The sequence below is a fragment of the Oncorhynchus nerka genome, linkage group LG3 (genome assembly GCF_034236695.1).
Source record: "Oncorhynchus nerka isolate Pitt River linkage group LG3, Oner_Uvic_2.0, whole genome shotgun sequence".
NCBI classification, from domain to species: domain Eukaryota; kingdom Metazoa; phylum Chordata; class Actinopteri; order Salmoniformes; family Salmonidae; genus Oncorhynchus; species Oncorhynchus nerka.
This window is the reverse complement of record NC_088398.1, coordinates 49,168,197-49,188,330: the sequence shown is the minus strand read 5'-3', so window position 1 is coordinate 49,188,330 and position 20,134 is coordinate 49,168,197. Positions and strand designations below refer to the sequence as shown.

Sequence of the window (20,134 nt, the reverse complement as noted above, 5' to 3'; positions counted from 1 at the left end):
ATCACCTGGAGCAAGCAGTAGACCTGAAACCTGTGTCCTTTTTTATCATCATATCAAACACCATGGTGTGTGTGTTTGAATATGGAACTGGCTTTTTCATTGAGCCGCACAGAGAAAGAAAGAGAGAGAGAGAGAGAGAGAAAGAGACTGTGTGGGTGTGGATACTAGCCCCTCATGGCATACGTGCAGGCAATGGCTCTGTCTGATGAATCTGTTCCACTGTGGGGCGGTTTAAAATGGACGACGTGGAAGGAAGCCTCCCTCATGCGAGGAGAGGGCAGGTGTGGTCTCTGCAGAGCCTGGGGATGCACTGTGGGATAGGCGATGATGTGGAGTGGGTTCCGTTGTTTTACAGAATCCATATGATATGTGGCAGGTATGGTATGCACCTGTTAGTTGCAGTTACACACCTCAATGGGCACGCTCATTCTAAGGCAGTTAGATCTTTTTGTTTGTTTGTTGCTGTTGTAGCTAATAGTTGCGTTACTGGAATGCCTGTTTCATAGGATTTAGTGGATTTGTTCTATATTCAAATGATGATGGGGTTAACTGTAATATATCATGTAGACCGAGTATTATTCTGTCATAATTTGATATGAACGGTGCTCTGCACTGCAAGAAAGCTCCACCTCCTAACCCCAACTATTGATTTTCTTGAATATAAAGTAGATACAGTGGAAGGGGTTGGGCATCGGATGGTGATAATCCACCAACAAACCAACCATTCTACATCATCCTCGGAGAGACTCAGAAGGGATTCTCAGTAAGGAAGTGTACTCCTACCCTGTACCACCTGCACCACTGTAGACAAATACTGTGATCAATATAGCCTACCTTTTTAAAGCCACCTGCCTGGAACTTGTGGCTAGAGTTGGAGGCATTATTAAGTCCTTCACTGAAACAGCTGGAGGCATTAGTGACATAAAAAAGGTCTTCTTACTGAGAATCTGCTTGGAGTAAATATACCAGAGGAGATGACCAAACCAGCTAGGGAGGGTCAAGATTAATGTCTTTGTGGAACGACCTTAGTTGAGCAGTGAGAGAGAGCAGCAGAGGGAGAGAGAGAGGGAGAGGGAGAGAGCGTTCAGAGGAGAATAGCAAGCGTTGTCGCTGCTTTGTCTCGGGCTCCTTGAATGAGCACAAAGGATCGATCGGTGGAGAGGTGACGGGCCGAGACAATGGATCTCCACGAGATCAGCAGGTCGGAACGGCGGCGCTTCCACACACAATAGAGGTGCGGCAAGACAGAGCGAAGGGTGGCGCTCCATCAAAGATGTCACTGGAGACAAAGCGCACTCACTCTCCGGGCTCTGAGTTGTTATATCTCGGTTTATCCTGACTAAACCTACTGAAAAACAGTTTGCTAACTGCTATCTAGATTAATGACATATTGTACATACAGGTGGTGTGTCTGAAGTCATTTCCAACCAGAACTATTGATTTGGAGACTCAGAGCAACTAAGATCCCAGCCTGTAGCTTTAGTCCAGCTCTCTGTGACATCTGCCACACTACTAGACCCATGTGACCTGGGAGGCAAACAGTCTCATGAATTGCTTTTGTTTGGGAGGTCACTGGCTTTTCTCCGTCTGCCTACCGCAACACAGATACAAAACAGCCACACACTGGCCAAGTATCTGAGCAACATAAGTAAAGTAACAAACAAACAGTTGTCTTCGTGTTTTTCCACCAAAACATTTATATTTGTCAGTTGGTGAGTGATTCTATAACTGTGAGACGTGTATCTTTCTCTCTCTTTTTCCTGGAAGAAATGAGTTGAATAATATAATTTCATAAAGTAAATGTGCCTACATATTTTCTATGGCATAATAACATAAGCAAGTCTTGATAGAGAAAACACACTTTCTATGAACTGGACAGGATGCTAGCTGGTCTTTTCACTGGTCTGTTCCAAACTGCTCTTAGCTCAGAGTTAAAAAGGGTCAGATATTTCATTCAGCGAAAAGGCAAAACCACTATTGTTGCTGGTCTAGCGAGACTAAAAAGGGGAGGGTGTGTGAGAGCGAGCGCAAGGTTAAGACGTTGAATGAAATCATATTATATCCAACATATACCTAGACCACACAACGTGTTTTCACGTCTCACTTTTCAGCCTTTTCTTTCTCTCTGTCTCTCTCTCTCTCTTTCTTTCTTTCTTTCTTTTTTTTTGATCAGAGAGGGCATTACCCTGTCTGAACTCCCCCTAAATCCTTGTGGTCACACCTTTTATTAAAGAGGGTTTTGTCCCACGCCCTCCACCCCCCTCTGCTGCTCTTGGTATTCAGCCCAGGTCAGCAGATTTCAGCCCACCCCACCGTGGCTCCCCTTTTTAATTTGCACCTGTTGCGCAGTTGTCCGGGAGGCAAGTGCCGAACCATACAGTCAGACAAAGATCATATTATGAACAGATATGCAAAGCCTAATCTCGATGTACCCAAAGGGGAAGAGTGAAAGAAAGAGACGAGTGAGGGAATGGTATGCCGTTAGGATGTAAAGGTTTATGGGTTTGAAAAACTGTCGAGGGGAACCAAATAATATCCCCAAACAAGCAATTGACTTCAAAACGCGTTGTTTTTAGCCACGTCCCTCTCGCTTTCTGGAGTTGGCAGCGGCCTCCAGAGATAACGCGCATGAGAGCTTGGCGAAATATTGCTTTATTAGGCATACACAGAACTCAAAATGAACCTGAAAATTGTGTTCTATTTTCCACCCCCGAGGGCCCCCTTTCCTGCGCCTAGTTCCCATGATGTCATGGCTTTTACATTTTTTTGTGTTATCCCCCCCCCCCCCCCCTCCCTTTTTCTCTTTTGGGTCTATGCCTGCCTTTCTCATGCACCTTTTACAGAGTATTTTTCTCCAACACCGAAGTGGACATATTTATAGGTTGGCGTGAAGGCCCTTGGGTTCAGCCTGAATCAAATCAACCACATTTTATCAAAGTTCAGGGATGTAATATTTACAAGCTGTCCATTTCCACTTGGTCCCTAGAGTGTCTGGGATGTATAAAAAGCTCCCCAAACTATTCAACGCAGGAATGTGACTTTCAGCTTTTGCCTCCACTACTTTAGTCTTTACCTCTAGAGCCAAGTTAGTTGGATGTTGTTTTAGAAACCTAACAGCGTCTCTTTGTTTGTGTTTTGCAGTGCTGAACTATGAGAATGTGGTGGAGACGGGCTCCGAGACAGACGAGGATGACAGGACTCTAGTCTCAGAGGAGAATGGTCTAACCAATGGGGAGGAGGGTAGCAGCCCCATTGGGGCCGGCGTGCCCAACCTGGAGGCATCACCCAGGGTGGGCCACGCCCTGCTGTCCTACAGGGCTGGAGCAGAGGAGGGGTCAGAGGGCAGGGATGGGCGGCAGAGCCACAACCACGCCTGGCGCCTGGCAGACAACCCGCACGGACACCTCAACGGGACTGGTGAGTGATCTGCTCAAGATACATGTAGAACGTAAATCAGTGAATAGGCAACACACCTCACTGTTGTAAATCAATTACACAGCACAACAACATCAGCACAATACCTCCAGAACGACAGACACTAAAATAATATCACTGATGTTATTCAATTACACATCTTATAATAATACAGTACCTAGTCACCTTTTTTCAGTTTCTGCTAAAATAGCTTGAGCCTGGGAAGTGGCTCTGTTCGATACTCTGTCTATTTTCCTATTTTTCGGGGCCCTGTGAGGTTGACAGGAGATTGTAGAGTATGACATGGTGCTCTACTCTAGTGGGACGTGTTACTGCTGAAGCACAGTCAGCACTTTAGCTGCTTCACAGGCTCACGTCGGCAAAACCACCTCCCTCCCTCCCTGAGGTGTGTCCAACTCACCCTCCCTCTCACACATACTCTGCTGTGTAACTGTTCACACCCTGTAGCACGTCTGTCCTCTCAATGTTCTCCCTCCCCTCTTTTCTCTCCTTCTCTCTTTCTCTTGGCTCTGTAAAAGCATGTCATCTGTCTCCTCATTTTCACATACTTTCATAGGAATAAAGTCAACCCCCGAAAAGGTCAATGTACTCAAGGTCTCGGCAGAGCAGAATATGTCACAATACTTCAGTTTAACATATGAAGTGCCACCTTTCATTCTCGTTGACCCATAATTCTAACCCTGTTTATATTTAGGAAAACAACCTGATATAAAATTCTTTATAATTAGACTCAGTTTAGTGGGCCGTGACCAACTCAGCCTCTAACTCCCCCATATTGCTATATTGTACAGGCAGAGCTATCAACAATGAGCAAGTAGCGCATGCGAAACCTGTCAACCCCCCCCCCCCTTCTCTCTTTTCCTCCCTCTCTCCCTATCTCTCACCCCCCTCTCTCTTTATATTTCTCCATCCACTCCTCCCCCTCCAACTCATCTGCATCAGTGACAGGACAACCGGTGTCGCCAGGACCTCAAAGACAAATACTTTTAATTAGGAGCCAAACGGGATCGTTAAGAGGGAGCCAGGCTTTAGCAGGACTCATTAACAGGCCTAAATTAAATTTGGAGCTTTATGATGGCAATTTACATGCATAATAGGCCCACCATTCTAGTGCCACCTGACAGATACAGAGTGCAGAGTGAACTCATGTAAGACGCCCAGTTTTAAAAAACGGACTGGCGTCGGCTATCCGTCTCTGGTAATGACTTGGTGGCGTGCTGCCCCGCTGAACTGGGAAATAGAAAGTACTAGGAAGAAGTTTTTGATTTTGAACGCGGTCCAAAACTAAATGTAAATGAAAAGAGCCTTGATGCGGCGAGCATAGATGTTATCATTATCATGGCCATCATGAGAAAGCTGTAAAAGAAATCAATGCCAGATTAGCACATCTGCTACAGTCTGTTATAGCTAATGCTAAACTGGTGGATGATTTTCATTGAGCTGGTATTTTACATTTATAGGTAAATGTAAATGTAAACTGACGAAAGATAGACAACTCACATATTTTTCATATCAATTTCACTCTGGCAACAGATGTAAAGGACTCGGGTGTCACTTCACGGTACCGAAAAGAAGAAGCAGTCTTGAACTGTGGAGGTTTGAGTCACATCGAGAATGCGCAGGGTCAAAACAGAATTACCACAAACAGAACTGAAATGCTAATTTACTTTAACCGCCATCTTGCCTCTGCCTCTCTAGGAAAAAAAGACTACTGAAAACACAATGAGCCTCCATTTTATATTTGAGATTTCATATTCAGTGCAAGTGTACTGTAAGTGTAGTGAAGGAGGGGCCTACTGAAAATAGAATGACACTTGAGTACAGTGTCTAAATTCTACGACAGTGGCACAGGGCGTGACTCACATGCCTTTGTCCTTACTCTGAGGCCTGGAACCCACAAAAAGCCCCATGTTGGCTGAATGAAACTCATTCTAAAAAGTCTGGCAATGATTCTCTTCCCAATGAACCAAAAGTTGAGGCGAAGGGAAGCAACAATGCTTTCCCCATCAGAAAAGGCAGCATTTTGCAGTTGTTTTCTGAAGCGTACAGTACCACCATTTTATCTGTGTGGTGCAGGGGGAAACTTAAGTGGTAGGGAGAAGGGTGAGACCTCGCTTCTTATTTACATGGATTCATAGTCTTGGAACTATGACAAAGAAAATAGTTTTCATCTACATTATTTATGAATTAATTAAGGGAAACTAGCAGATGATTTCTATGCATTGTACCTTCAACCTTCCTTTTACTCTTGTGGGCCACAAAATGTGTAATTCGACTATAAATATATGATATAAATCGTGCACAGTACCTTGTGACTCCTTTGACTCATAGCAAGACTATTTTGTTATAAAAAGCACAGCATCAGGTTCCTGTTTGACACTCATTGCTCATGAGGAAGGAAGTTTTGAAAAGTAACCTGCTGCAATGAAGAGGGGAGAGGGGGGAGAAAAGGAGACTGTGTTCTTGCTTTCTTCCCCATCCTCTATTGCTACAGGCAGGGGTGTTGTATATCCCTCTTTTGAAGGGAAGCTTATGATACTTGTGACTCCTGTTGAGGAGTCACATGACTGGGGCCAGGAGAAACAAACACAATAGGCACAGTATATGTACACCCCTCGCCTGCCTGTCCTTCATTATCTGGAAAATACATTCACATTATGAGCTGGGGCTAAATGGAAAGAGGTACTTGTTAACTGAATTGTCAGGGTAGCATGTAGCATGCGCATTCCAGTTGACTTTGCCTCGAGTGTTGAGTTTATTGAGAGCTGTGTTAGCCACAGTTGATTGTCCGATTTTAAACGCATTTCTCCTTTCCTTCACAGATGAAAGGAAGGAGGAATATGAATCCTTGGGGCCAGAGGGTTCTCTTCACTCTGTAGGAAATGGTACAGGTGAGCTTCCACTCTCACCCTCTTCACTGTTACACCATGTTTACTAAAACTCCCCGTTCCAGCTTTAAATCCTCAGCAGCAAGACACTAGGAAGAGACTTGATTATAATATCCCCTTGCAGCAGGTGATTTATACCTAATAGGAAACACACACAGTCAACAGCCATGCAAGATAATATCCCTCCATGTGCAGCAAAGCAAGAGGGGAAAGCAAAGCAGTTTTAGGTTGAGTGAGAGTGCAGCGCAAATCACATCTTGCTGCAAAATTGAGTTTTGACCTAAATCTCATTTGTTTGGTTCATGTACTTTCAAATTGGTTTACAAGCAGAAAATAAAACGCTAGTTTGTCCTTGCAGTGAGTCACAAGGTCTTTGCAATTGAGCGTTTTATCAACAAAACCTTGCCTAGAGTGACTACAAGGGATCCAGGCCTCTTGGCGACAGTTTGGTGTCCTTTGTTTTAAGGATATTATTAACAGTTCAACAAAAAATATACACAGCAGCGTATAACTCTCAAGCCAATAGCCAACAGTAATAATCCAAAGACATAAAGGTAGCCACATGACTGTAACTGCCCTGATTTGTTAAATCAGCCGATGAATGCATTAGATACCTGATATACCATTATGCCTACACTGACTGTTAAGTAGATGTAACCCTACATTATCTTACTTATAATCAAATCTCTGCTTTAAATTATGTAGAGAGAGAATTCTAAGTGAGATCTGTAAACCCCGCAAATCTAATTGCAACTTAAACCAATGACCCGTTATACTAGGACATATTTAAGTTCAAATGTTTAAAAGCTTTTTTTCTCCACCATTTAAGATGGGTTGTGAACATCACTTAATGATGGAATTGTCTCTGATTTTTCTTTGTAGAAGCCATTACATGACAGCATTAACGGTAACTTAAATGTATACTCCCCTCTAAGTAGTGGCTTAGTGCTTTCTTCCCTCAGTTCATCACATTTAGAGACCAGTCTGTTTCCTGTGTGGCCAATATACTGTAGCTTTGCAGCACATCTCTCAAGTTGGGGGAAGGACGAATGAGACTGACAGATATTTTTTATTTGTCTCCATTTCTCTTCTTCTCTACATGCCCTTCTCCTCCTCTTCCTTGTCTTATACAGTGAAGGGTATGGATGGGGTGTCGGGGCTTGACGAGTACTTCACTAAGCGTAATAAACTGGAGGAGAGTGACAGCCACTCAGCCAGCATCGCTGAGTACCTGCAGCGTGGAGACACTGCCATAATTTACCCAGAAGCCCCAGAGGAAGTGACACGACTCGGAACTCCCGAGGCCGTTGGGCAAGATGAAAACGAAAACGGTAAGAATCCAGAAAATAAATAGCCCTACAGTAAATCCAGGACTATTATAGCGTTATAGGTCTACCACTTTTATGACTTTGTCCCCAATAGTGTTACTGAGTGACTTTTATGGGTAGTGTGTGTTTAAGTGTAAGCTGCTGGCGACTGAGGCTTTGTGAAGCAGAGATAATTATGTAGCTTGCTACACTTCCTCCGTTTACAACCTTGGCATGCTGCCCATCAGTGTCTATTAGCTGACCTTATGAGCCCTCCCCCTCCTCTTCCTCCCTTTTTCTTCTACACAGACCTGCCACCTGGGACTCCAGATGCTTTCGCCCAACTGTTGACCTGCCCTTACTGCGACCGGGGCTACAAGCGGCTGACATCGCTCAAGGAGCACATCAAGTACCGCCATGAGAAGAACGAGGAGAGCGTGCCCTGCCCGCTGTGCAGTGAGACCTTCTCCCACCGCACACAGCTGGAGAGGCATATGGCCACGCACAAGCCAGGGAGAGATCAGGTAAGACTGGCAGACAGACAGGGGATGATCATTTTCTCTTTTTCTTGTCCACCTTCTCATCCCCTTTTCTTTCCTCGTCTGATCTCCTTCACACATTCGGTTGTGTCGTTTGGTGGGTCGGCCAGTGCTCTGTGTGAAACACAGTATCATTTGAGCTCAATGCCCGTCACTCTTTTTTCCCCCCATCTAAGATTGTTGTTAATTGCAAGGGCTTTAATGGCTTCCTCGTGGTTACTGCATGCACTTGTCTTCTGCATCGAGAATCCTATTCTCTTGAGTGAATGATTATTCTAATTTCCTCTTCCTATCGTCCTCTACTCCTCTCACATTACAACAAGTTACTTTTGAGCTCTTGTTCTTTTAAAAAATCAGACCCCGCACTGCTTGTTCGCAGCTGTATTTTGTTGTGCTCCCCCAAGCTTCCGCCTACAGTGAGGCATGCGTGGGATGTGCTAGCATATTGCTTTCCTCAGGCCATCTGACTTTTTGCATCAGCTGTTGCTGGAACTGGAACAGATTTGATTAGAAATTAGCACTCGTAAAGATAGCGCTAGAGATATGGACAATTTCCTATGGTTTAATAAACAGCGATAAGAAGTGCTTTCATTGAGTGTAGAATCTAAAATGTACCTATTGTGTAAGTACAACCAGGGAATCAGTACAAGCACAACCAAAAGTGTAGACCTTTTCTCTGTCCTATAACTGAGTCTACAACTGTCTCATAACGGACCATGCAAATAAGCAGTGGAATCATTCAATTTTCCAATTATACTGTAATTATAATGAGATTTCCTGAATTAAGCATGTCAGATTCAAACCTCAAATTTGCCCTGAGCCCAATGTGACAAAAGCAGTGAAGCAGCACCCCCATTCTACCGCCTCAACCCCCTCACCTGACTCCCCCTTTCCCCCTCCAGACTGACTTAAATAGGAGCAGATGGTCTTTTCCCCAGTGATCTGGAGTATCATAATCCTCAAATGACTAAGTGTTTGTTTATTTTTGTACTTCCTCTCCAGTTAAAATAGTTAAATAAAGGATCTTATGGAAGGTCATTATGGGTTACCTTAGTGCACCGGACTGTGGAGGGATTTTGATTTGAGTGATACTGAGTGCTATTGGTGTAAATGTGTGAATTGTGCTACTTTGCTTATCTTCGGTGTGCCTAGAGCACATGTTTATCGTGGGTTAATTGTTCACACATTTGGTTATGATGGCAGGTTCCACATCGTTCATTGCCCCAATTTCCCGGATAGCTTTTTCACAAAGTAGTCCCCTTCAAGCCACATTCAGTAGGCTAACCCTAATCACATGCCCTAACCTAAAATGTCACCTGCCTTAGGAATGTCTTAACTCCATACACAATCACACACACACTTTCGCACATACCGGTACATAGACTCCTCAGCAAGCATTAGCGAAAAGGGATTTTTTTTGGTATTGAAAATGTAACAATGTACACCTCCCACATCATTCTCATGAAGTTCTTTGTGGGGGCTTCATCTCCCTAGACATTGTTTTTGTTTGTTATCTGCACTCATTTGAATTTCAAATGCAGGAAATGCACCTACACTAAACAGTTACCTTTGAACAGAACACAAAAACTCAACCCACACTGTATTCTCGAAATCGATTAGAGTTGCTTGTGTGCTTCATCATTTTGTTTACGCAGTTTAGGATGTAAACCCCCCCCAAAAGAAAACTGTTAGATATAGGCTAGTTAACTTGTGTGAGGGAGTGTTATTGTGTTGCAAAGTAGCCTACCGTTGAAGCTATGAAGAACTCATTACATTCCTTCTCAAGACCAGCTACCTTGAAATCTTCCCTAGTGTCTTGTACATTTGTGACCTCCCTCTCTTACACACCACGTTTAGGTGGCACTGATGTTGAAAACTCCCTTTTTCTATCTCCTTCACAGCCCCAGCTTCTGAATGAAGGGGCCGGCAACCGGAAGTTCAAATGCACCGAGTGTGGAAAAGCCTTCAAATACAAGCATCATTTGAAGGAGCATCTCCGAATTCACAGCGGTAGGTACTAAGCCGAGTCAAGCTGGCTTTAACCCACCATTTTTAAATGTATTAATGTGACTGTAGCTAGATGACTGAGAGGGCTTATGCCATAAAATTAAAATTGATAATGTTCCTTTTTGGCCTCTGTCAGTAAATGAGTCATTCTGTTTTATAATAGCTCACTGTTTCAGACCTGTTTCATAACTGACTAATTCAGCCATATGGATGAGGCCATAGCTCAAGAAAATGAGAGTTGAATAGAAATAGAGATTCTCATTTTCACACTGAACGAAATCTTCAGCTATTTCACTACCAGCCAAATTCAAGTATTCAAAATGGAGTAACTTGAAATACATGTTGTTGTTTCCCGTTTACAGGGGAGAAACCATATGAGTGTTCCAACTGCAAGAAGCGCTTCTCCCACTCCGGCTCCTACAGCTCCCACATCAGCAGCAAGAAGTGCATCGGTCTGATCTCTGTCAACGGACGAGTACGTAACGGAGGAGGTAACACCAAGGCTGGCTCCTCCCCTAACTCCACCGCCTCCTCTCCGGGAAGCCCCGCCCTGGCCCAGCTCCGCCACAAGCTGGAGAACGGCCGCCCCATGGGCTCCCAAGACCAGCAAAGCCACCTGGACATCAAGGCAGAGCCCATGGACTTCAATGACTACAGGCTACTGATGGCCTCCCAGTATGGCGTCGGAGGGCCAGGGGGCTATATGAACGGAGCCGGCCGAGGAGGCAGCCCTCTGGGGATCCACAGCACCTCCCAGAGTCCCCTGCAGCACCTGAGTGGGATGGGCTTGGACCTGCCCCTGCTGGGCTACGGTTCCCTGGGGAACAACCTGAGCGAGGTGCAGAAGGTCCTCCAGATCGTGGATAACACTGTGTGCAGGCAGAAGATGGATGGGAACCCGGAGGAGATCTCCAAGCTCAGGGCCTATATGAAGGAGCTGGGGGCCCAGATGGAGGAGCAGAAGTTGGCTTTGTCCTCCCCGCGTGCTGGCTTCCAGGTGGTGGGCCACGGCAGCCCCACAAAAAGCATAATCGACTACACTCTGGAGAAGGTGAATGAGGCCAAGAGCCTGATCGACGACTCCAAGAGGCAGATCAACATGGACATCAAGAAGGAGAGGCTAAATCACTCGATGGATCCTGAGGAGAAGTCGCACCACGAGAGCCACCAGGTTCCATTCCTGCCTTTCTCCTGCCAGTTCTGCAAGGAGAACTTCCCAGGGCCCATCCCACTGCACCAGCACGAGCGCTATCTGTGTAAGAAGAACGAGGAGATCAACCACCTCCAGCCCAGTGAGGGTGTGCCTCCTAGCCGCAGGGGGGTGTTCCCCTCAGAGCAGCAGGCCGCTCTGCAATCCTCTCTGTCAGAGAGGGGCGCCACCAGCCCCATCAACCCTTTCAAGGACCACGTGTCAGTGCTCAAGGCCTACTTCGCCATGAACATGGAGCCCAACTCAGAGGAGCTGCTGAAGATTTCCATCGCAGTCGGCCTCCCACAGGAGTTTGTCAAGGAGTGGTTCTCCCAGTGGAAGAATCAGCAGCAACAACAACAACACAACAACGGTAATGCTAACTCCAGGAAGCGGTCGCCACCGCCAGACCGGAGCAGTGCAGAGGAGCGCAACCACCACGGCCTGGCCAGGTCACCGATGTCCATGGCGCAACACGTGGATCGCATTATGGCACTCGCGGATTTACACGGCGGCAACACCAACGGTGACCGTGACACTTCCCACAGACATTTAAAGGCCAACCAGTTTACAGCCAACAGGCAGATGGGTGACAAACCACTAGAGTCCTTGGACCACCTTAGGAGCAGCACGTCATCTCCTCTCAATCTCTCCTCCACTTCTTCTAAAAACTCCCAGAGCAGCTCATACACTCCAAACAGCCTGGCCTCTGAAGGGGATGGCCATGGGGGGGACGCACCATTGGACCTTTCTCTACCAAAACACATGATGAGCAACAGCATCTCACTGGGAGAAAAGAGGTCCAAACCAAACGGCTATGTCTCAGACCGCAATGGTGACCACCACCAATCCAACCGGGAGCAGGGGACTGAGCCCATGGACTTGGCCCACATCAAAAAAGAGTTCCTGGGCTCAGGGAGAGACAACGGAGGGAACAGTGGCCACCAGATGGAAAAGAGTGCCAGCCCCATCTTTGGCATCAACCCCTTTGGTGGGGGTCACATGTACACACCTTTGCCCCCACATGGAGCGTTCCCCCCACACAGCTTCATGCAGGCCCAGGCCAGCATCCCAGGCCTGAGGCCGTACCCAGGGCTGGATCCAATGAGCTTCCTGCCCCACATGGCCTACACTTATGCAACTGGAGCGGCCACATTTGCTGAAATGCAACACAGGTCGAGGAAGTACCAACGGAAACCAGGTTTCCAGGTAAGCATGCCCTTTTGTAGTTTTAGATCCATTCACTAAAGTACATTTTTAGTAAGAGGTTTGCAATAAACATTTTGCCCTTTTAAATGAGTGCATAATGGATATAGTTACACTCAACACAAAACAAGTCAAATGATTTACATTTTACATTTTTGTGATGTCATTTTTTCCCGTGAAATAGTATTTTGTCTGTTTTGTTAATACTTCCACTACACCCGTAAAATCCACAACACAGAATTAGAAAGCCCATATGTTCCCCTTTTTATGTCTCCTCTCCTGGCCAGTAAGAAGGGTCTTACACAGGTTGCACGGATCGACGGCTAAGCCCTGTCCAGACTTGGGATCAAACTCAGAGCAGAAGGTGTCTATGTTTAGGTGACAGGTGTGGATTACTTACAAATAATTGAAAAATCTGCCCCTCTCATCTCATAGGGGGAGCTACTGGACGGCACTGCGGACTATCTGTCAGGCTTGGAGGACCTGACAGACGAATCGCTCCTCTCCCGGAAGAAGATTAAAAAGACAGAAAGTGGTATGTACGCGTGTGACTTGTGCGACAAAACATTCCAGAAGACCAGTTCCCTCCTAAGACACAAATATGAGCACACAGGTATATAACATTTGGACACTTCTTTTTTACCCCACCCCCCCTCTTCGCCTTTGTGCCCACCCCCTCCATGTTTTGTGTCTTTTGAAAGCTATCTTTTTGATTATCTTTTTTGATTATCTTTTCTCGTTCTTGATCACATAGCTTTTTCTCCCATCTCAGTTCTTATTTTCTCTCGTCTTTCACATATTTTTATGTTGAATGTGTTCAGATCCATGACCTAACATGTTCCTTTCTTTTTGACAGGGGTGGGTAATAGTGACATGTTTTGATATGACAGGGGTTACATAAACGTTCAGTAAAGTAGACATAAGCTTCATTGCATTTATCGCTCCAGACATTCTCCAGAAGTTAACAGGACCAGTGGCCATTTTGGAAACAAACTTGCCGCTTCAAGAGGGACTGTCTTTTTAAAGTTCATACAGTACATACACAGTGCCTTCAGTGACAGGGACAAGAATGACTGCTTTGACCCTGGTGGTATTTAACAGAATGCCAGGTCGTATAGAAGGCTTGCCTGCATGGCATTTCTGGTTCTTTTTGAAATAATCTTCAAAGATGTGACCTCTCCTCCTGGGGACTCCTCTCTTTCATCAGGTTGCATCACCTCCTGTCACTCTGTGCAGGAATGCTCCATGAGGAATTCGCTGTCTCGTCTATTTTTGCCACACTGTGAGGGTGGTGGGGAGGGCGAGGGGGGGGGGGGGGACTTCAAGAATGCCAACTATGGAAGATGTTGCAGACATTCCAAGGCTATTTGTAGCTAGGAATTGCCTGTGTGTGTGCGTGCATTCCGTTGCGTGGCTGCTCGCATGTGTGTACTGTATGTGTATTGGCATTCGTAGGATGGGAGGTGTTTGTGCATGTGTGCGTGGGATGTGAGCTTTGGAAGGGTGCTATTATATGGGCCGATTGAACTGGCATTAGAGAGGCCCATCTTGTCTAATAGAAGTCAGATGGAAGGGAATATATTTCCGGTAGCGCCACTGAGTTGTAGTAAACCTTTAATGCGAGGAGCTGCATGGTGCGGGGGTGGGGCAGGGAAGGGGAGCGAAGGGGTGTGAAGTTACTCCTCCTACAAATATAACCATCACACTATCACGCGAAGGATGCCTAATCCTAGTCATTTTATTCTGGACCAATGATGTCATGACAACACACTCTGTCACTGGTGCCAGGCTGCTTCAGTTTCACCTTGCTTGGTGTTCTAAACATCTGAGCTCACTGGCTTAGCTCGCTGCTCACTCGCCCTGCCGCAGTCACAGACAACCCCATCATAGAGTGTTTGGGTTCTTATTTCCACCTGCCTCCCCCCAGTGTTATCTAGCAGCAACTGAAGAAGTCTCTAAGGTTAGGTGGTCAACCATAAATGTCGGGTTACTTTCAACACTTTATTTTGTTTTGTTTTCAGAAATGTATTTGAGAAATGTACTTGAGTTTATTTATACAGTCACAACATTACTCATTCCTATCATTATTTTCTTGTGTTAATTATTTTCACCATGATGGGAGGGAATGAAGGAATCCTGACATATGATATAAATGCTTTTACACTCAAGACGCACTTAACATGATCAATACATTCTGTGCCAAAGTCAGATCAAAGTCACTCTAACATTGCATGTCTACTGTATGTCTGTTCTCCTGAATAACCGTTTATCTTCCTTTTGTACTGCTCTGTGTTTCTAGAGAAGGGGACCGCAGTAACACCATAGTAACACTTTCTCTCCCCTGTCTCCTGTGTCTCTGCAGGCAAGCGGCCACACCAGTGCACGATCTGTAAGAAGGCCTTCAAACATAAGCACCACCTCATCGAGCACTCGCGTCTGCACTCGGGTGAAAAGCCATACCAATGCGACAAGTGTGGCAAGCGCTTCTCTCACTCAGGCTCCTACTCTCAGCACATGAACCACCGGTACTCCTACTGCAAGAGGGAGGCAGAGGAAAGGGAGGCGGCTGAAAGGGAGGCCCGGGATAAGGGCCCCCTGGAACCCACAGAGTTGCTGATGAGGAGGGCCTACCTGCAGGGTCTGGGGCCACTGGGCTACTCTGACACCGAGGACCAGCCGGAGGATGGGGTTGGCACCATTCTGAGGGACGGCACTGAAGGAGGGATGAGAGGAGGACGAGGAGAGAGGGAAGTGGACGAGACGTATGAGAAGGTGACAGACAGGCGAGAGACGGGAACTTTCAGGGAGGGAGAGGATGAGGAAGAGGATGACAGCAGGATGGACACGGCGAGGAATGATGAGGGGAAAGATGCGGAGCATTCAATGGATGAGAGTTCAAGAGAAGGGAAAACAGACACCAAGTCGGACCAGGAAGAAGCAGATTAAGTCAATACTGCAGTCATTTGAAAAAAAGCTTTCAGCAAATATTTGTCATGTTGGGTTGTTTCATTTCCTTTTTCCATTCTTCCAACAAACATGAAACTTGCTTTGTTTTCAGATAGGCACTGCGGTGGCTCAGTCAAGCAAGCGCGAGCGCTTGCCTCTAGCTTCTCAGAAGCTCATAATGATGGACTCATGCAATGTGGTGACTGCCAACATCAGAGTTGTGACGACAAGCTGGGTGGGATTGTTTAAGAATCCACATTATGCAACAAAAAAAAATGAAGTAATAATGATTATCATTATAATTAAAAATGAAATGAAGCTGTTTTTAAATGTACAGTGTTAAATAAGGCCTAAAAGCTGTGTGGTGCTATAATGTTCTTAACCCTTGTGTTTCATTGTGTTAATACCCCAAACTAGGAAATTGCACTCTGCCCCTTTAATCACTACAAAAACATTTTTTGAAAAAAAAAGCCTATGTATATTTATACCGTGCTTGAAGACTCGGTAGCAGTCCGTCAGTGTTGTACTTTGTCTACCACTTACTGTGATGTCCTTGGTTCTACCACCTTTTTTGCCAGGCAAACTAACCACACAATTTTGGGCCTCACAAATTTCTTTATGTGAAGGAAACTTTAAACCTGTGTGAATTTGATATGTTGTGAGTCTTAAATTGGACCGGAATGGAGTGACAGAATGAAGGAGGGAACAATGAAATATGGAGGGCTCCGTACATAAAGACAGAGCCTTTGTATGTTTTATTTTCTCAACAGAAAGCCTTATATGCAAACCTTTTCACCTGTGCGTTTCTGCAAGTGCCATCCTTGTACAGTGTAAATCAGAGTTGATTTGTGTTATCTTTGCTCTGGCTTCAGTATTAAATAAATATTTCACCTTGTTTTCCATGTACCCATGTCAGTATTAGCATAGATTGAGACAGCAGTTCGTTAGTTTACTTATGTTTGTGCAATTTTCTGTATTTTTTTTTCATGACCTTTTGTCAGTATTACTTTTTGTTGATTTTTTTCCAAGCATAAATTACATTTCGTTTTTATTTTAAAATTACCATTTTATTTATGTGACTCATTTTATATTTCCTAATTTTATTTATTTCATACTGTAGTGTACAGTATTATAGTTCCTCAAAAAATAGATATATTTTAGTAAAGGATTCTGTCATTGACTATTGGAGCAAATTATAAATAGAGAGCATTCTATGGTATTTGGAAAAACATTCATTGTTAAAATTTGAAATTTTGTTCTCAATGTTTTATTTCCTTTCAACTACTGGAAATTCTAAATTTGGGGAACTTTTGATACAATATTGTGAAAACACTGTATTTTTTGACAATAAAAATCCACTTTATTCATCCAGGTAAAGAGATGAAGATAGAGGGACTGTTGATAATGAAAAATTCCTGAAATGTCTGAAGTATTATTGAATTTTTAATTTCTCTTGGAAATGACCATGCTCGAATAAATGTAGCCAAATAAAATTTTAATAAAGCTGTGTTATTCTTCTTGTACTTGAACTACTTCTATTTATTAACAATCTAACAGTGATCATGTGTATGTGGGGTATAGCAGTCTCATGTTTATTCAATTTTTATTAAGGTCATTATTGTCTAGATTATTGGTTGTTTTCCAATGTCCTAACTAGACAGCACATTAAATTGTGAAATGTCACAGTTCAGTGTCTGGAAACATTCTATCTTAGCATGTGAAAGTAGGAAGTGTTACTGTGTTGTGTTTTTGTTTAACTTTACAATTGAATTATAATTGAATTTGTACATGCCAATATAATAGAACATTCAATAAACATGTACTAACACTTTCAAAGGGAAACATTTTCAAAAGTACTGTAGACATTTACCCAGCTTTAGTTTCATGTTCTACTCAGGGAAAGTTCCTAATTAACATAAACTCATTAGTACAGTCTTTTACTTTACTATAAAATTAGGAAAAATAATCTCAAGCCTCTCAAATAGAATTTATTGCTATCTTCATCTTCTGATGTGGATGTTACTTTATGTACCAGATTTCTTAGAGGCTGTGTGTGATAGGCTTTAAAATTACTTTGCCTTTTTAAAGTTTGAAAAGAAAAACTAGGCTTGAGCTAAAATTGTCACCAGCAGCGGACAGTCAAACTTGCCATGAACTGTTTGCACAGGAACTCAGAAGAATGACTTTATCCATGACCTTACTAATTGAACTCACGTAATGAAATGCAAATAGAAGCAGGTGAAGAGTTCATCGAGTTAGACGCACGCACGCACACGCACGCACACACACACACATACACACACACACACACACACACACACATAGAAAGAAGATAGTCTATTGTATGATCGATCAGATGTTGGGTAAGAGAAATGCACATTTCATCACTGAGTCAACTAAAACATGGAAGATCAGTTATTGGCAGAGAATATGCTTACAAGTAGCCTAGCAAAATTCCCCCTTGACAGAATTGTCAAAATACTGTGTGAGAAAGCTCTATCGCTCAAGCCACTGAAGACCTATGCAAACAGGGTCTTTGCTATCTGGGACATCAATACCCCGTTGAAGTTGACATTTAAAATGGTTAAGGTAAATGTAAAGGTTAGGTAAGGGTTATGGTTAAGCTAAGGGTAGGAGTTAAGGTTAGAGCTTGGAGTAGGGACGTCCCAAGGATCCCGGAATGCTCTGATCATGCAACCAGCAAGGTGAGAGGGTTTCCACTAGTGACCACAGCCACATAGTCAAAATAGGCTATATCGTAAAAATTCTTGAAAACAAAAACGATTTATTTATTTATTTAAATGTTAGGGTTAGGCATAAGGTTAGAAGTGTTTTTAAGGTTAGGTTTAAAAACACATTTTAAGAAACAAAATTGTAGAAATAGGCGGGGTGTATGACTTTGTGGCTGTGGTAAATAGTGTACATCGGGTGAGAGGCGTTCCTAAAATGACGGTATCACGCATGGACGAAATATTTGCGTCCTTTTTTCTAGCAAGCATATTCAGGAAGAGGTGAGTTTTCATTCCACATGCAGACACAAAAGAACACTGCCACTCATAGCACGTTGTTTCAAACACTTTACCTTTATATCTACATTAATTTGTATTTAGTGAAGATAAAAACATTTTTTTTTGGGGGGGGGGGGCATATCCAGACTAGGCTATATGTATTCGATGGCGGATATGGTTACGGATTAAATTAGTGTGTCAAACGAGATGTTGGATACTGTACAATCTAGCTCTGGTCCAGCACGGCGTTAGTGCGGCTTGCTAAAGATGAGTTTTCTGGATCTTTGAGCGGTAAAGGCCATAGACGAAATCCCTGAACAGTTTGTTTAGTGACTGGATTTAATGTACGTTACTCAACTCACCAAAGTAAATATGATGTTAGAGTGCTGAAGAACTGTTCTTTCTTATGTGACAGCTGCTATTTCTCCAAAATACGAAATAAAGTAGTTATTTTGAGAACATTTTGTTTACCGCCTTTTTTTGTTGTATGGCTAGGTTACTACGAGTTGTCATGAGCACACACAGCTAGTATTTGGTTTAGTATTACATGCATAGCCAGACAGTCTTAATTGTTGCAATAATGTTGAACATTTTAAAGACTGAAGGGAAAGACTGATTCTCCATTTAGTAGGTTAGATAGTTCCCCCTACTCTACTGCCTTACATTTCATACGAAATCTAAATAGACCTCTACCCATTTCAAGCCCTCGAGTCAACTAATGGTCACAACTGATGACACAATTTCTCTGCCTACATCTGATCAGTCAGTTCATACTAAAATACAGAGAATAGTATTGCCGTTTATGACAGTTTGCTTACTGTGTTACTCAAGAAAATGTTTTTTTCTCTCACTACAGTAGCTCAACAGTGAAATACTCACCAGTGATGTGGTTTTAAATGAGTAAGCTTCTTGAGGGATGCTCTAAATTTACAAGGCCACCCAAAAGTCGTGAAAATTGCCTACACAATGTAAAGAAAAAAAGCATTATTTCATTCAGTGGCCTAGACTGCCTGAAAGTGTGATCCGTCATCTGAATGAGAAATCATATCTTGACAAATACAGTATGGTTTTAATAACCGACAAGTACATAGTAGCACATTCATGGCTCATAGGTAGTTTCATTTACCAAAGGAGATCTGATGTCATTGAGTGTGGTAGATGGAACATTTCATTTTAGTTTTGTCATATGAAGTCTGTAAAGTTCTGCATTGGACTGCTGTGGTGCCTGCCTGTCTTTTCATTTTCCTGGCTATTGTGCGTATCACTGTGCCTTCTCCTTCTCCCCATCCAAGGCAGCACAGAGAGATTAGCACATGTCCATGTGCCTATAATTATAGCTGTAGTCCCTTTCAGTGGATCCTTAAATGATTCGCTTTTACGTAAAGCCTGCGCTTGTGAAGTACAAGGGCACGACTTCCTCAATTAAAAGAAGGAAAAGTCACTTCTCACTCATTTCACCGCTTTGAAACCTTAATCCGTGGAAAATGGGAGCTTCCTCCCCTTTTCTAATATGAGATCAAAGGAGTTATGAATAGCATTACACGTTCCTTGCTCGATGTGCGAAGCTGCTTAAATTTGCATTGTCAAACTGAAAGGCCTGTCATGAGAA

At 43.8% G+C, this 20,134-nt stretch overlaps 2 protein-coding genes across 3 annotated transcripts in view; both read left to right on the top strand.

Moving 5' to 3' along the window:
* zeb2a (zinc finger E-box binding homeobox 2a) overlaps nt 1-17,040 on the top strand; it is a 49,637-nt gene extending 32,597 nt beyond the window's left edge. Inside the window, exons 3-10 of one of the 2 annotated variants that reach the window (XM_029635264.2) lie at nt 3,142-3,417; nt 6,258-6,326; nt 7,457-7,654; nt 7,940-8,154; nt 10,071-10,179; nt 10,539-12,574; nt 13,007-13,106; nt 14,934-17,040. In XM_029635264.2, the coding sequence (XP_029491124.1) occupies nt 3,142-3,417; nt 6,258-6,326; nt 7,457-7,654; nt 7,940-8,154; nt 10,071-10,179; nt 10,539-12,574; nt 13,007-13,106; nt 14,934-15,517 (3,587 nt within the window). In that variant the 3' untranslated portion in view covers nt 15,518-17,040. Of the gene's footprint in view, nt 1-3,141; nt 3,418-6,257; nt 6,327-7,456; nt 7,655-7,939; nt 8,155-10,070; nt 10,180-10,538; nt 12,575-13,006; nt 13,185-14,933 lie in introns of both variants that reach the window. The other variant, XM_029635255.2, reaches the window with a different exon arrangement.
* Nucleotides 17,041-18,448: 1,408 nt separating this feature from the next.
* Nucleotides 18,449-20,134, top strand: part of gtdc1 (glycosyltransferase-like domain containing 1) — a 46,179-nt gene continuing 44,493 nt past the window's right edge. Inside the window, 2 exon segments of the mRNA XM_029635216.2 lie at nt 18,449-18,505; nt 18,508-18,528. Coding sequence (XP_029491076.2) covers nt 18,464-18,505; nt 18,508-18,528 — 63 coding nt within the window. The 5' untranslated portion in view covers nt 18,449-18,463.